Source organism: Dryobates pubescens, chromosome 17 (assembly GCF_014839835.1).
Source record: "Dryobates pubescens isolate bDryPub1 chromosome 17, bDryPub1.pri, whole genome shotgun sequence".
In the NCBI taxonomy this organism is placed as follows: Eukaryota; Metazoa; Chordata; class Aves; order Piciformes; family Picidae; genus Dryobates; species Dryobates pubescens.
In genome coordinates, this window is record NC_071628.1 from 23882030 (window position 1) to 23896676 (window position 14647).

Genomic DNA, 14647 nt, shown 5'->3' on the forward strand with positions numbered 1-14647 from the left:
TCTGCCCTGCTGCCTGCCTCCCTCTGCCCTGCTGCCTCCCTCTGCCCTGCTGCCTCCCTCCTTCCCTCTGCCCTGCTGCCTGCCTCCCTCTGCCCTGCTGCCTCCCTCTGCCCTGCTGCCTGCCTCTGCCCTGCTGCCTCCCTCCCTCTGCCCTGCTGCCTGCCTCTGCCCTGCTGCCTCCCTCTGCCCTGCTGCCTGCCTCCTTCCCTCTGCCCTGCTGCCTCCCTCTGCCCTGCTGCCTGCCTCTGCCCTGCTGCCTCCCTCCCTCTGCCCTGCTGCCTGCCTCTGCCCTGCTGCCTGCCTCCCTCTGCCCTGCTACCTGCCTCCCTCTGCCCTGCTGCCTCCCTCTGCCCTGCTGCCTCCTTCCCTCTGCCCTGCTGCCTCCCTCTGCCCTGCTGCCTGCCTCCCTCTGCCCTGCTGCCTCCCTCTGCCCTGCTGCCTCCCTCCTTCCCTCTGCCCTGCTGCCTCCCTCTGCCCTGCTGCCTGCCTCCTTCCCTCTGCCCTGCTGCCTGCCTCCCTCTGCCCTGCTGCCTCCCTCTGCCCTGCTGCCTCCCTCCCTCTGCCCTGCTGCCTCCCTCTGCCCTCCTGCCTGCCTCCCTCTGCCCTGCTGCCTCCCTCTGCCCTGCTGCCTCCTTCCCTCTGCCCTGTGCCTGCCTGCCTCTGCCCTGCTGCCTCCCTCCCTCCCTCCGCCCTGCTGCCTGCCTCCCTCTGCCCTGCTGCCTCCCTCCTTCCCTCTGCCCTGCTGCCTCCCTCTGCCCTGCTGCCTCCCTCCTTCCCTCTGCCCTGCTGCCTGCCTCCCTCTGCCCTGCTGCCTCCCTCTGCCCTGCTGCCTGCCTCTGCCCTGCTGCCTCCCTCTGCCCTGCTGCCTGCCTCCCTCTGCCCTGCTGCCTCCCTCCCTCCCTCTGCCCTGCTGCCTCCTTCCCTCTGCCCTGCTGCCTCCCTCTGCCCTGCTGCCTCCCTCTGCCCTGCTGCCTCCCTCCCTCTGCCCTGCTGCCTCCCTCTGCCCTGCTGCCTGCCTCTGCCCTGCCAGCTGGGGCTGTGCTGTCCCCAGAGTGCTGTTAATCCTTCCCTCCTGTGCCCCCAGAGCAGCTGGGTAAGCTTGAAGCAGCAGCTCTTGGAGGTGGCAAGCAGGGGCAGCAGCCAGCCCAGCTCCTTGTGCCAGTGCCTGCTGCTGCCATTGCCTCCCTTGGAAATCAGCACTTCTGGGCCCCCCTGCTGCAGCTCAAGGCACTGAGAGCCACCCCTCACAGCTGCCTGTGAGCTGCCAGTGCTGCTCTCTGCATGACCAAGGCTCCTTCCACAGAACCAGAGGATGGTTTGGCTTGGAAAAGCTCTCTGAGCTCACCCAGTCCAACACCAACCCAACCCCTGCAGGGCCACCAAACCCAGTGCCATGGCCACACAAGCTCTGGAACACCTCCAGGCCTGGGGACTCCATCACCTCCCTGGGCAGCCTCTGCCAGTCCCTGACCACTCCTGCAGCAGGGACATTGCTCCTCCTCTCCAACCTTAACCTCCCCTGGCACAACTTCAGGCCATTGCCTCTGCTTCTGTCAGCTGTGGAGACCAACCCCACCAGGTCTTACAGCAAGCTCCTGCAGGGCCCCAGAAGTGAATCTCCTGGCTTGGGGATTTCTCAAACACTTTCCACAGCAGCCCAAGCAGCAGAGCAAACCATTCCAGGAGCTCCTTCCCACCCCACGTGCACACTTTGTGGCAAAAGCCTCTCTGAAGCCCCAGAGTGACTGTGGTGTGGTGCAGAGCCTTGGCAGACCTGATCTTACCTGGGTCTCAGTGGAGTGCCACAGCTTCATTAAAGTGAATGTTGTGTGAATCTATTCACCACAAACCAAACCTGATGGCAACTCAGCATCACCCAGGCTGTACCCAACACAGGATCACAGAGCTGGCAGGGCTGGAAGGGAGCTCAAGGCTCAGCCAGCTCCAACCCCCTGCCATGGGCAGGGACACCTCACACCACAGCAGGTTGCTCACAGCCACCTCCAGCCTGGCTGCAAACACCTCCAGGCAGGAGGCTGCCACCACCTCCCTGGGCAGCCTGTGCCAGGCTCTCACCACCCTCCTGGCCAACAACTTCTTCCTCACAGCCAATCTCAATCTTCCCACTTCTGGTTTTGCTCCATCCCCCCCAGTCCTGTCACTGACACCCTCCAAAGTCCCTCCCCAGCTTTATTCTAGGCCCCCTTAAGGTAATGGAAGGCTTTAACCTTCACAGCCCCACAGAATGGGAGGGGTTGGAGGAACCTCCAGAGATCATCCAGTCCAAGCTCCTGCCAGAGCAGGGGCAGCCAGGGCAGGGCACACAGGAGCACAGCCAGGTGGGACTGGAAAGGCTCCACAGGAGACTCCACAGCCTCCCTGGGCAGCCTGCTGCAGGCCTCCAGCACCCTCACAGGAAAGAATTTTCTGCTCATTCTGAGGTGCAACCTCCTGGATTCTAGGTTGCATCCATTGTTCCTTGTCCTATCACTGGGCACCACCAAGCAGAGCCTGGCACCTTCACCCTGCCCCCAGCCCTCAGCTATTGACAGACACTGATCAGATCCCTCTCAGCCTTCTCCTCTCCAGACTAAACAGCCCCAGGGCTCTCAGCCTCTCTTCACAGGGGAGATGCTCAAGTCCCATAAGCATCCTTGTAGCCCTCCCTAGCACCTCTTAGGTCTTTTCCAACCTGGCTGTGATTCTTCTCCAGGCTAAACAGCCTCAGGGCTCTCAGCCTTTCTTCAGAGCAGAGGTATCCAAGCCCCCCAGTCACAGGCTCACCCCCAGCATCACAGCTTTCTGTGCTATAAAAGCCACCAAGCAAAGCTAAGGACACTCAGACCTACTGCTGGTACCAGGCAGTAGCAACAGAAACCATAGCAACCAAAGCCAGAGCTGCTCTCCTCCCCTGCCACCCTCTGCTTGCTACAGCTGCCACCACAGCCTGCCCTGGTTCCAGCCACTCTGCTCCACAGGCACTGCCTCAGCAGCTCCCTCCAACTGCTGCAATCAAGAACACCCTCAGGGAATGGCCTGCTGGGAGTGCACAACATCACCCCTGGAGTTCAGGCTGAGCAATCCAGTCACTCAGGAGATTCCATCAGCACCAGCTCAGCCCCACCCAAGGGAGCACAGCCAGGCTCTCCCCTGGACAGGGCACCTGCACAGATTCACACACTGGGGTGGGTTGGAAGGGGCCTGCAACATCAGCCAGTGCCAGCCCCTGCCATGGGCAGGGACACCTCCCACTAGACCTCAAGGCCTCATCCAGCCTGGCCTTCAACACCCCCAGGCAGGAGGCAGCCACAGCCTCCCTGGGCAGCCTGTGCCAGAGTCTCCCCAGCCTCACTGCAAAGAATTTCTTCCTCCTCTCCACTCTCAGTCTCCCCTCTCCCAGCTCAAAGCCATTGTCCTTCATCCTGGCACTCCCAGCCCTTCTCAGAAGTCCCTCCCCAGCTCTCCTGGAGCCCCTTCAGGTACTGGAAGGCTGCTCTAAAGTTTCCCTGGAGCCTTCTCTTCCCCAGGCTGAACAGCCCCAACTCTCCCAGCCTGGCCCACAGGGGAGGCTCTGCAGCCCTCTGATCACCTTGGTGGCCTCCTCTGGCCCCCCTCCAACAGTCCCATGTCCTTCCTGTGCTGGGAGCTCCAGAACTGGAGGCAGTGCTCTTTAATGTCTGCAGGGATGGGGCCTCAACCACTTCCCTGGGCAGCCTGCTCCAGGGTCTCACCACTCCCACTCTCCTCAGCTTCCTCTCATGTCCAGCCTGTGTCTCCCCTGCTCCAGTTTCAAACCAGTGTCCCTCACTCCAAGCCCTTCTGAACAGTCCCTCCCCAGCCTTTCTACAGGTTCCCTTCAGGGACTGCAAGGCTGCTCCAAGGTCTCCCTGGAGCCTTCCCTTCTCCAGGCTGAACAGCCCCAGCTCTCCCAGCCTGTCCCCACAGGGGAGGTTCTGCAGCCTCTGATCATCCTGGTGGCCTCCTCTGCCCCCTCTCCAACAGTCCCATGTCCTTCTTGTGCTGTGAGCTCCAGCACTGCATGCAGTGCTCCAGGTGGGGGTCTGATGAGAGCAGAGCAGAGGGGGAGAATCACTTCCTCATCCTTCCCCTCCTACCCAGCCTACACTTGATGACTAACCCAGAGGGCACAGGACTTCACCACTCTAACAGCAACTGATCCTAAAGCCATCAAATTGCTCTCAATGAGTGAGTCAGGCTGCAGGAAGGAAGGTGAGGGAATAAGCCTCCAGTTAAGAGACTTCTGAGCATGAAGAATGAAAATTAACTTAAGCAAGGCTCAGAATCACAAAGGGGATTACTCATGCAGTAGCTTCACCCAGGACAGAGGAGGAGGAAGCTGATGGAATCCACCAGCAAGGAGCAGCCATCCTGCAGCTGGACAACTTCCTGAGGCACAGCAGCTTCATCACACCCTGCAGACACTGCTTGGGTCTCCTGCCCCTCTGCTGTGACCTGGGGAGGTCACTCCTGGAATACTCTGTCCTGTTTTGGGGTCCCCAGCTCAAGAGAGAAAGAGACCTGTTGGGGAGAGTCTAATGGAGGCTGCAGGGATGCTTGGAGAGCCTGAACACCTCTGCTGTGAGCCTGAGAGCCCTGGGGCTCTTGAGCCTGCAGAGAAGGCTGAGAGGGAGCTGATCAATGTCTATCAACAGCTGAGGGCTGGGGGTCAGGAGGATGCAGCCAGGCTCTGCTGGTGCCCAGTGACAGCATGGGTACAAACTGGAACCCAGGAGGTTCCACCTCAACACCAGGAGAAGCTTCTTTGGTGTGAGGCTGCTGGAGGCCTGGAGCAGGCTGCCAGGGAGGCTGTGGAGTCTCCTGCTCTGGAGAGCTTCCAACCCCTCCTGGCTGTGCTCCTGGGGGCCCTGCCCTGGGTGCCCTGCTCTGGCAGGGGGTTGCACTGGATGGTCTCTGGAGGTCCCTTCCAGCCCCTGGCACTCTGTGATTCTAGAAAGCAGAGCCTGCCCCCACAGAGAGGACTTCTCTCCTCTGAGTCACTGGCTTGCTGAGCCAGTGCCTTGGCCTCGGTAGGAAGTGCTAAACTCCTACAGGGATCAAGGGAAGCACAAAGCACAGAGAGGTGGAACAGGGTTTGGAAGAGCTGCTTGGGGTTTGCTCTGCTGTCACCCTGAGCACACTGACCAAGGAGTCCTTCTTCCATGGGCTGAGGAATGAACTCTTCAGAGCTAAACTCAGCATTAAGAGAGACAGAAACACAGAGTGGTTTGGGTTGGAGAAGGCCTCTGAGACCCCTGAATCCAACCTTCAACCCAACCCCCCCATGGCCATCAGACCCAAGAGGAGACCTCTGAGACCCCTGAATCCAACCTTCAACCCAACCCCCCCATGGCCATCAGACCCTGGCCCCAAGAGCCATGGCCACAGCTTTCTGGAACACCTCCAGGGCTGGGGACTCCACCAGCTCCCTGGGCAGCCTGTGCCAGTCCCTGACCACTCTGCAGCAAAGAAATCTCTCCTCCTCTCCAACCTGAGCCTCCCCTGGCACAATTCCAGGCCACTGCCTCTCCTCCTAGCACCTGACACTAAGAAGAGCCCAACCCCACCTCACTGCAGCCTCCTCTCAGGGAGCTGTGGAGAGCACTGAGGTCTCCCTCAGCCTCTTGTGCTCCAGGCTCAACCTCCCCCCAGCTCCCTCAGCTGCTCCTCCCCAGCCTGCTCCCCAGCCCTTCCCCAGCTTTGCTGCCCTTCTCTGGCCCTGCTCCAGCCTCTCACTGCTGGGATCACAGTAAGAGAGGCCAAGCCTGACCTCTCTGCTGCCTCCAAACCTGTCTGCAGTGGTTTTGAGGCAGGACATTTGGAGAGGATCTGAGTAACCAGATGGGGGAAAATGCAGCCTGGATGTGAGGAAGAAGTTGTTGCCCAGGAGGGTGGTGAGAGCCTGGCACAGGCTGCCCAGGGAGGTGGTGGCAGCCTCCTGCCTGGAGGTGTTTGCAGCCAGGCTGGAGGCGGCTGTGAGCAACCTGCTGTGGTGTGAGGTGTCCCTGCCCATGGCAGGGGGCTGGGGCTGGCTGAGCCTTGAGCCCCCTCCTAGCCCTGGCAGCTCTGTGCCTCTCTGATTCTAAGGCAAGAGGCAGCAGCTCCTCATACTTACATAACTGTGTTGTCATCCACTAAGATATCACAGCCGTGAGCAGGGCACGAGATGGTCTGCAAGGGAACCAAAGCAGCAAGGTCAGGCAGGCAGAGTGCTCAGCCCCTTCCTGCAGCACACAGCTCCCGGGCCACAGCCTCCCCTGCAGGGCAGAGCAAAGGCAGCACAGGGCCCAGCACCACCCCCGGAGCCGCAGGATTGCTCCCACCCACAGCAGGTACCTGCAGCGCCTCCCCCTCCCCCCAGCAAGCTCTCAGGCCTGGGGCTTCCTTCTCGGCCTTCTGGGGGTTTGTTAGGGCTTCAGTAGGGAAGAAGTCTCCCTCCCCCCTGCCCCCTGCCCCCAGCCCCCTGCCCGCTGCCCCCTGCCCCCAGCCCCCAGCCCCAGGCAGGGCCTCGCCGGCTACCTGTCCCATGCCTTCCTCCATAATTTTGGTAGTTAAGTACTCGCTCCAGCACTGCATGCAGAACTTGTGTCCGCACTCCAGGCCAGTGAAGTACTGCAAGGAGGGAAAGAGCGTCAGCCACTGCGCCCGGCACCGCGCCCGGCACCGCGCCCGGCACTGCACCCGGCACCGCACCCGGCACCGCACCCGGCACCGCACCCGGCACCGCACCCGGCACTGCACCGGGCACCGCACCCGGCACCGCACCCGGCACCGCACCCGGCACTGCACCGGGCACCGCACCCGGCACCGCACCCGGCACTGCACCCGGCACCGCACCCGGCACCGCACCCGGCACTGCACCCGGCACCACACCCGGCACCGCACCCGGCACTGCACCCGGCACCGCACCCGGCACCGCACCCGGCACCGCACAGCATCACACACTGCAGCTGCAGCAGCCTGGGGACTCACCCCGGCACTGCACACTGCACTGCACAGCATCACACACTGCAGCTGCAGCAGCCTGGGGACTCACCCCGGCACCGCACCCGGCACCGCACCCGGCACCGCACCCGGCACCGCACCCGGCACCGCGCCCGGCACCGCACCCGGCACCGCACCCGACACCGCACCCGGCACCGCCCAGCATCACACACTGCAGCAGCCTGGGGACTCACCCCGGCACTGCACACTGCACCACACAGCATCACACACTGCAGCTGCAGCAGCCTGGGGACTCACCCTGGCACTGCACACTGCACCGCACAGCATCACACACTGCAGCTGCAGCAGCCTGGGGACTCACCCCGGCACTGCACACTGCACCGCACAGCATCACACACTGCAGCTGCAGCCTGGGGATTCACCCAGGCACTGCACACTGCACCACACAGCATCACACACTGCAGCTGCAGCAGCCTGGGGACTCACCCCAGCACTGCACACTGCACCGCACAGCATCACACACTGCAGCTGCAGCCTGGGGATTCACCCAGGCACTGCACACTGCACCACACAGCATCACACACTGCAGCTGCAGCAGCCTGGGGACTCACCCCGGCACTGCACACTGCACCACACAGCATCACACACTGCAGCTGCAGCAGCCTGGGGACTCACCCCGGCACTGCACACTGCACCACACAGCATCACACACTGCAGCTGCAGCAGCCTGGGGATTCACCCAGGCACTGCACACTGCACCACACAGCATCACACACTGCAGCTGCAGCAGCCTGGGGACTCACCCCGGCACTGCACACTGCACCGCCCAGCATCACACACTGCAGCTGCAGCAGCCTGGGGACTCACCCCGGCACTGCACACTGCACCACACAGCATCACACACTGCAGCTGCAGCAGCCTGGGGACTCACCCCGGCACTGCACACTGCACCACACAGCATCACACACTGCAGCTGCAGCAGCCTGGGGACTCACCCCAGCACTGCACACTGCACCGCACAGCATCACACACTGCAGCTGCAGCAGCCTGGGGATTCACCCAGGCACTGCACACTGCACCACACAGCATCACACACTGCAGCTGCAGCAGCCTGGGGACTCACCCCGGCACTGCACACTGCACCACACAGCATCACACACTGCAGCTGCAGCAGCCTGGGGACTCACCCCGGCACTGCACGCTGCACCGCACAGCATCACACACTGCAGCTGCAGCCTGGGGATTCACCCAGGCACTGCACCCAGCACTGCATTATCATCACACACTGCAGCAGCCACCTGGGGATTCACCTCAGCACTGCACACTGCACCACAGAACATCACACACTGCAGCAGCAGCAGCCTGGGGATTCACCCAGGCACTGCACTCCAGAGCATGCCACACTGCAGCAGCAGCCTGGGGATTCAGCCCAGCACTGCACCCAGAGCATGCCCCACTGCAGCATGACTGCAGCAGCACAGAGTGCTCTGGCTTGCAAGGCACCATTCAGAGTCACTTCTGCAAGCTGCCTGCATTCAGCAGGGCCATCCCCAGCCAGAGCAGGCTGCTCAGGCTGCCATCAAGCCTGACCTTCACTGTCTCCAGGCCACCACCTCCTCCCTGGGCAGCCTGCTGCAGTGCTCCCCAGCCTCACTGTGCAGAACTTCCTCCTCATGCTCAGCCTAACTCTGTCCTGCTCCACTTTCCAAGCACTGGCCCTCATCCCATCCCCACAGCCCCTTCTGAGCAGTCCCTCCCCAGCCTTGCTCCAGGACCCCTTCAGATATTGAAATGCAGCTCTAAGGTCTCCCTGGAGCCTTCTCCTCTCCAGGCTGAGCAGCCCCAGCTCTCCCAGCCTGTCCTCACAGGGGAGGTGCTGCAGGCCTCTGGTCATCTTTGTGGCCAGGAGCAGGACATCCCCCTGGAGCTGGTGGATTCACTCCATCATTGCACCCAACAACAAAGAACAGGCACTGGAGTCTCAGCATGGAGGCAGGATTGGAGGTGAGGTCTGGGCAGAGCAGAGTCCAGGGGCAGGATCCCCTCTGCTGCCCACCCTGCTGTGGCTGCAGCCAGCACACAGCTGCCTCTGGACTGCAGGAGGCTCTGCTGGCTGCTGGGGAGCTGCTCAGCACCCCCAGGGCTCTTTTGCTTTTCTTTAAGATGTTCTGGTGCCTGCTCCCCTCCCCTTGCTGCCCTCCCCTTGCTGCCCTCCCCTTACTCCCCTCCCCTTGCTGCCCTCCCCTTACTCCCCTCCCCTTGCTTCCCTCCCCTTGCTGCCCTCCCCTTGCTGCCCTCCCCTTGCTCCCACTCAGGTGCTGCCCAGAAGTCCAAGCCTAGACACATCAGCCACACACAGCCCTCATTCAGCTCCCTCTTGCCTGGGAACTCAAGAGCTGGGCAAGCAGCCTGGGGGAGCACAGCACAGCAGCAGCAGAACTGTTTGAGCTAGGCTTGGAAGGCCAGGTAAAGCCAGCAGAGATCACAACTGCCAGCTGCAAATGACCACACAAAATCCAAGCAGGCTCAGTGCTGCAGGCAGCAAGCCGGGCAACCTCACCTGCATGGCCAGCCCCATCTGCATGGCCAGCCTCATCTGCCTGAGCAGCCTCCTCTGCATGGCCAGCCTCATCTGCCTGAGCAGCCTCCTCTGCATGGCCAGCCCCATCTGCATGGCCAGCCTCCTCTGCATGGCCAGCCCCACCTGCCTGAGCAGCCTCATCTGCATGGCCAGACCCACCTGCCTGAGCAGCCTCCTCTGCATGGCCAGCCTCCTCTGCCTGAGCAGCCTCCTCTGCATGGCCAGACCCACCTGCCTGAGCAGCCTCCTCTGCATGGCCAGCCTCCTCTGCCTGAGCAGCCTCCTCTGCATGGCCAGACCCACCTGCCTGAGCAGCCTCATCTGCATGGCCAGCCTCCTCTGCCTGGCCAGCCTCATCTGCATGGCCAGCCCCACCTGCCTGAGCAGCCTCATCTGCATGGCCAGCCTCTTCTGCATGGCCAGCCTCATCTGCCTGGCCAGCCTCATCTGCATGGCTGCAGCTGGGGCTGCAGGGGGACACAAGGGCAGGAGCTCAAACACTGAAAGCAAAGCCTGCAGTGAAGTTTAGTCTCTCAGATCATCTGGAGGCTGAGTTACAGCCAGAGGCAGGGGCAAGGCCCATTGGGATGTGCTGCCCAGGGAGGTGGTGGAGTCCCCATCCCTTGAGGTGTTTAGGAAGAGCCTGGCTGAGGCCCTTGGAGCCATGGCTGAGTTGATCAGAGGGTGCTGGGTGAGAGGTTGGACTTGGTGACCTCCAAGGTCTTTTCCAACCTGGTGAATTCTGTTCTGTTCTGTTCCATTCCATCCCATCCCATTCCATCCCATCCCATTCCATTCCATTCCATTCCATCCCATCCCATTCCATTCCATTCCATTCCATTCCACCCCAGCTGAGCACTTGGCTGTCCCCCTGGGCTCTGGTGTGGCAGCTGGGTGCTGCTCCCCTCTGCTTGCACAGGGAAGGTGCTTGCTGGCAGCTCCTTTCCCCAGCCTCAGCACTCTGGGATGTGCACTCATTTGGCAGCCTGCCACCTGCAAAGGCACAGGTCTGAACCTGAGGCTCGGAAAAGCTCTGGTGATGTTGCAGCATGCTGCAGCCTCAGGTTCAGAGCTGTGGACTCAGCTCTGCCTGCTGCTCCCACAGCCCTAGCAGGAAGCACTTCCCACCACAACCTGACCTGAGCAGTCAGCCACAGGTGGGCTGAGCACTTATCCTGCCTGACCAACCTGATCTCCTTCCATGCCCAGGTGATTGCCTGGTGGCTGTGGGGCAGGCTGGGGATGGAGTCTGCCTGGGCTTCAGCAAGGCCTTTGCCACCATCCCCCACAGCAACCTCCAGGGCAAGCTGTCAGCCCCTGGCTGGGACAGCAGCTCTCTGAGCTGGGTGAGGAACTGGCTGGAGGCTGAGCCCAGAGAGTGGTGGTGAATGGTGCCACAGCCAGCTGGCAGCCAGGCACCAGTGGGGTGCCCCAGGGAGCAGTGCTGGGCCCCAGCCTGGTCAATATCTTGATTGATGATCTGGAGGAGGGGATGGAGTCCAGCAGCAGGAGATGTGCAGAGGACACCAAGCTGGGGGCAGGAGTTGAGCTGTCAGAGGGCAGCAGAGCTCTGCAGAGGGACCTTGCCAGGCTGCACAGATGGGCAGAGGCCAAGGGCAGGAGATTGAACACAGCCAAGTGCCAGGGGCTGCACTTTGGCCACAGCAACCCCAGGCAGGGCTGCAGGCTGGGGTCAGAGTGGCTGAGAGCAGCCAGGCAGAGGGGGACATGGGGATACTGGTGGACAGCAGCAAAACAGGAGCCAGCAGTGTGCCCAGGAGGCCAAGAAGGCCAAGGGCATCCTGGCCTGCAGCAGGCAGAGTGTGGCCAGCAGCAGCAGGGAGGTCATTGTGCCCTGGGCTCAGCACTGCTTAGGCCACCCCTGGAGTCCTGTGTCCAGCTCTGGGCTCCTCAGTTTCAGAAGGCCATTGAGAGACTTGAAGGTGTCCAGAGAAGGGCAAGGAGGCTGGGGAGGGGTCTGGAGCACAGCCCTGGCAGGAGAGGCTGAGGGAGCTGGGGTTGCTTAGCCTGCAGAAGAGGAGGCTCAGGGGAGACCTTCTTGCTCTCTGCAACTCCCCGCAGGGAGGTTGGAGCCAGCTGGGGCTTGGGCTCTGCTGCCAGGCAGGCAAGCAGCACCAGAACAGGAGGACACAGTCTCAAGCTGTGCCAGGGGAGGTTTAGGCTGGAGGTGAGGAAGAATTCTACACAGAGAGATTGGCCCTTGGGCTGTGCTGCCCAGGGAGGTGGTGGTGGAGTCCCCATCCCTGGAGGTGTTTAGAAAGAGCCTGGATGAGGCCCTTGGTGCCATGGCTGAGTTGCTCAGATGGTGCTGGGTGAGAGGTTGGACTGGATGAGCTCAAAGGTCATTTCCAACCTGGTGAATTCTGTTCCAGTCTAATCCAAAACTCTGCTTGCTTTGGAACCCAAAAGGTGCAGCACCTGAGCTCAAGGAGAGGAAGCTGACAGCCACAGGGTGCCCAGGCTCAGCCACTCAGTGAGTGCAAAAAAGCAACCTTCTGACTTTTGAGCCATACTGAAGGCATCTGATGCTCCAGCAGACTGTGTCCAAGGGATGTCCCCTGGCAACCAGGGGTATGATGGAAATGCCACAAGAGCTCTGCCCTTCAGGATGCCAGCTGCACACAGCCTGGGACAGCACTGCCCCTCCCCAGAATTAGGACTGCTCCACATCATAAAGCTTGGAAGAACTCTTGAGGAGCAGAGGGCTGCAGCACCTCCCCTGTGGGGGCAGGCTGGGAGAGCTGGGGCTGCTCAGCCTGGAGGAGAGAAGGCTGCAGGGAGACCTCAGAGCTGCATTTCAACAGCTGAAGAGGACCTACAGGCAGGCTGGGGAGGGGCTGCTCAGAAGGGGCTGTGGTGACAGGACAAGGGGCAGTGGTTTGGAAGTGGAGCAGGGCAGAGTTAGGCTGGGCATCAGGATAGGGTCTGCACAGGGAGAGACCCTGGCACAGGCTGCCCAGGGAGGTGGCTGAGGCTTCAGCCCTGGAGCCATTCCAGCTCAGGCTGGATGTGGCCCTGGGCAGCCTGCTCTGGTTGGAGCTGTCCCTGCTGCCTGCAGGGGGCTCGGCCAAGAGGAGCTTTGCAAACGCTTTCCCAGCCAAGGCAGCAGTGACTGTGAGCAGGAGACCAGCTCTGACTCCTGCAGCAAGCACACCCCAGGAAGCTGGAGAGCACAGCTCCTGCTGTCAGGCAGGGCAGGCAGGGAGAGCTGCTAGGTGCCCCCATGGAAGGCAGGCACCACGCTCCCTGGCAGCCTGCAGCTGGTTTCTTGGCTTTGAGGGAGCTCCCCATTGCTGCTGGCTGAGCTGACAGCACATGCCAAGGGAGGAAGCTGACACAAGGCCTGGAGTGGCTTCTGAAGCAGGACAGTGTCAGAGGGGACAGCTCTGCTTTCCCCCTGTCTGTCCTCATCAGCTGGCTCCCCTGGCAAAGCCAAGCAGCAGCAGCAGCACACTGCCAGGGGAGCCCTGGCCCGGCTCTGGGAGCACCATGAAGGGACCAGCTGCTCCAGGCTGGGGTCACCAGGCCCACCCCACTCTGCCTTTGCTCTTCACTTCAGGAATGCTGACATGCCATCTGACACTTCAGGAACGAGGACTAAGTCATCTGGAGGTCCTCACAGAGCAGCTGAGGCTGGGAGGGGCCTTACAGATCATTCTCCAGGCTGAACCACCCCAACTCCCAGCCTGGCTCCCAGCAGAGGGCTTCCAGCCCTGCCAGCACTGCTGTGGCCTCCTCTGGCCCTGCTCCACCAGGTCCCTGTCTGTGCTGAGGGCTCCAGAGCTGCCCCAGCACTGCAGGGGGGTCTGAGCAGAGCAGAAGGGCAGAATCCCCTCCCTGCCCCTGCTGCCCACACTGCTGGGGATCAGTGAGGGGGGAGGGAGGGAGGGAGGAGAGAGGGAGAGAGGGAGAGAGGGAGAGGAGGAAGGGGAGGGGGAGGGGGAGAGGGAGAGAGGGAGAGAGGGAGAGGAGGAAGGGGAGGGGGAGGGGGAGAGGGAGAGAGGGAGAGAGGGAGAGGAGGAAGGGGAGGGGGAGGGGGAGAGGGAGAGAGGGAGAGAGGGAGAGGAGGAAGGGGAGGGGGAGAGGGGGAGAGGGGAGGGAGGGGAGGGAGGGGAGGGAGAGGGAGGAGAGGGAGGAGAGGGAGGGAGAGAGGGAGAGAGGAGAGAGAGGAGAGGGGGAGAGGGGAGAGGGGGAGAGGGGGAGAGGGGGAGAGGGAGGGTCAGGCTCAGTCTCTCAGCCGCTGCAGCCTGGGCCGTGGCCTCCCCGCCGTGCCGGTGCCAGCCGGTGCCCAGCCGGTGCCCAGCCGGTGCCCAGCGCGGCTCTATGGCAGCGAGCAGCCGGAGCTCTGTTTGCCTTTCAGGGCACTGCTGGAGCAACGCCCCCAGGCTGTGCTGCCAGCTGGGCTGGGGAGCAGGGCCAGGCAGGGCCCAGGCAGGAGCCAGGCAGGAGCCAGGCAGGGCCCAGGCAGGCCCAGGCAGGCCCAGGCAGGGCCCAGGCAGGGCCCAGGCAGGCCCAGGCAGGCCCAGGCAGGGCCCAGGCAGGCCCAGGCAGGCCCAGGCAGGGCCCAGGCAGGGCCAGGCAGGGCCCAGGCAGGAGCCAGGCAGGGCCAGGCAGGGCCCAGGCAGGCCCAGGCAGGGCCCAGGCAGGGCCAGGCAGGGCCCAGGCAGGAGCCAGGCAGGGCCAGGCAGGGCCCAGGCAGGGCCCAGGGAGGCCCAGGCAGGCCCAGGCAGGGCCAGGCAGGCCCAGGCAGGCCCAGGCAGGAGCCAGGCAGGGCCCAGGGAGGCCCAGGCAGGCCCAGGCAGGCCCAGGCAGGGCCAGGCAGGGCCAGGCAGGCCCAGGCAGGGCCCAGGCAGGGCCAGGCAGGGCCAGGCAGGCCCAGGCAGGCCCAGGCAGGCTGGCTGGCAGGGACTCACCGAGTTGGGGTAGTTGAGATAGCAGATCTGGCAGGGCATGTCCTGGGCTGAGGAGCGGGTGTTCATCTGGCGCGTCCGGGACTTCTTGCTGGGGTTGATGACGTGGCACTCGGCAAAGAGCTTCTCCAGGTTGCCATCAAAGTACCTGCAGGGCACACACAGCACCAAG

The 14647-nt window shown here is 62.8% G+C and overlaps 1 protein-coding gene across 1 annotated transcript in view; it reads right to left on the bottom strand.

Annotated features, from left to right (window-relative positions):
- Positions 1-14647, bottom strand: part of ARIH1 (ariadne RBR E3 ubiquitin protein ligase 1) — a 94490-nt gene that overhangs the window by 24443 nt on the left and 55400 nt on the right. Inside the window, exons 3-5 of the mRNA XM_054169059.1 lie at positions 14479-14623; positions 6538-6630; positions 6134-6189 (exon numbers count right to left, since the gene is read on the bottom strand). Of these exons, the coding sequence (XP_054025034.1) occupies positions 6134-6189; positions 6538-6630; positions 14479-14623 (294 nt within the window). The remainder of the gene's footprint in view (positions 1-6133; positions 6190-6537; positions 6631-14478; positions 14624-14647) is intronic.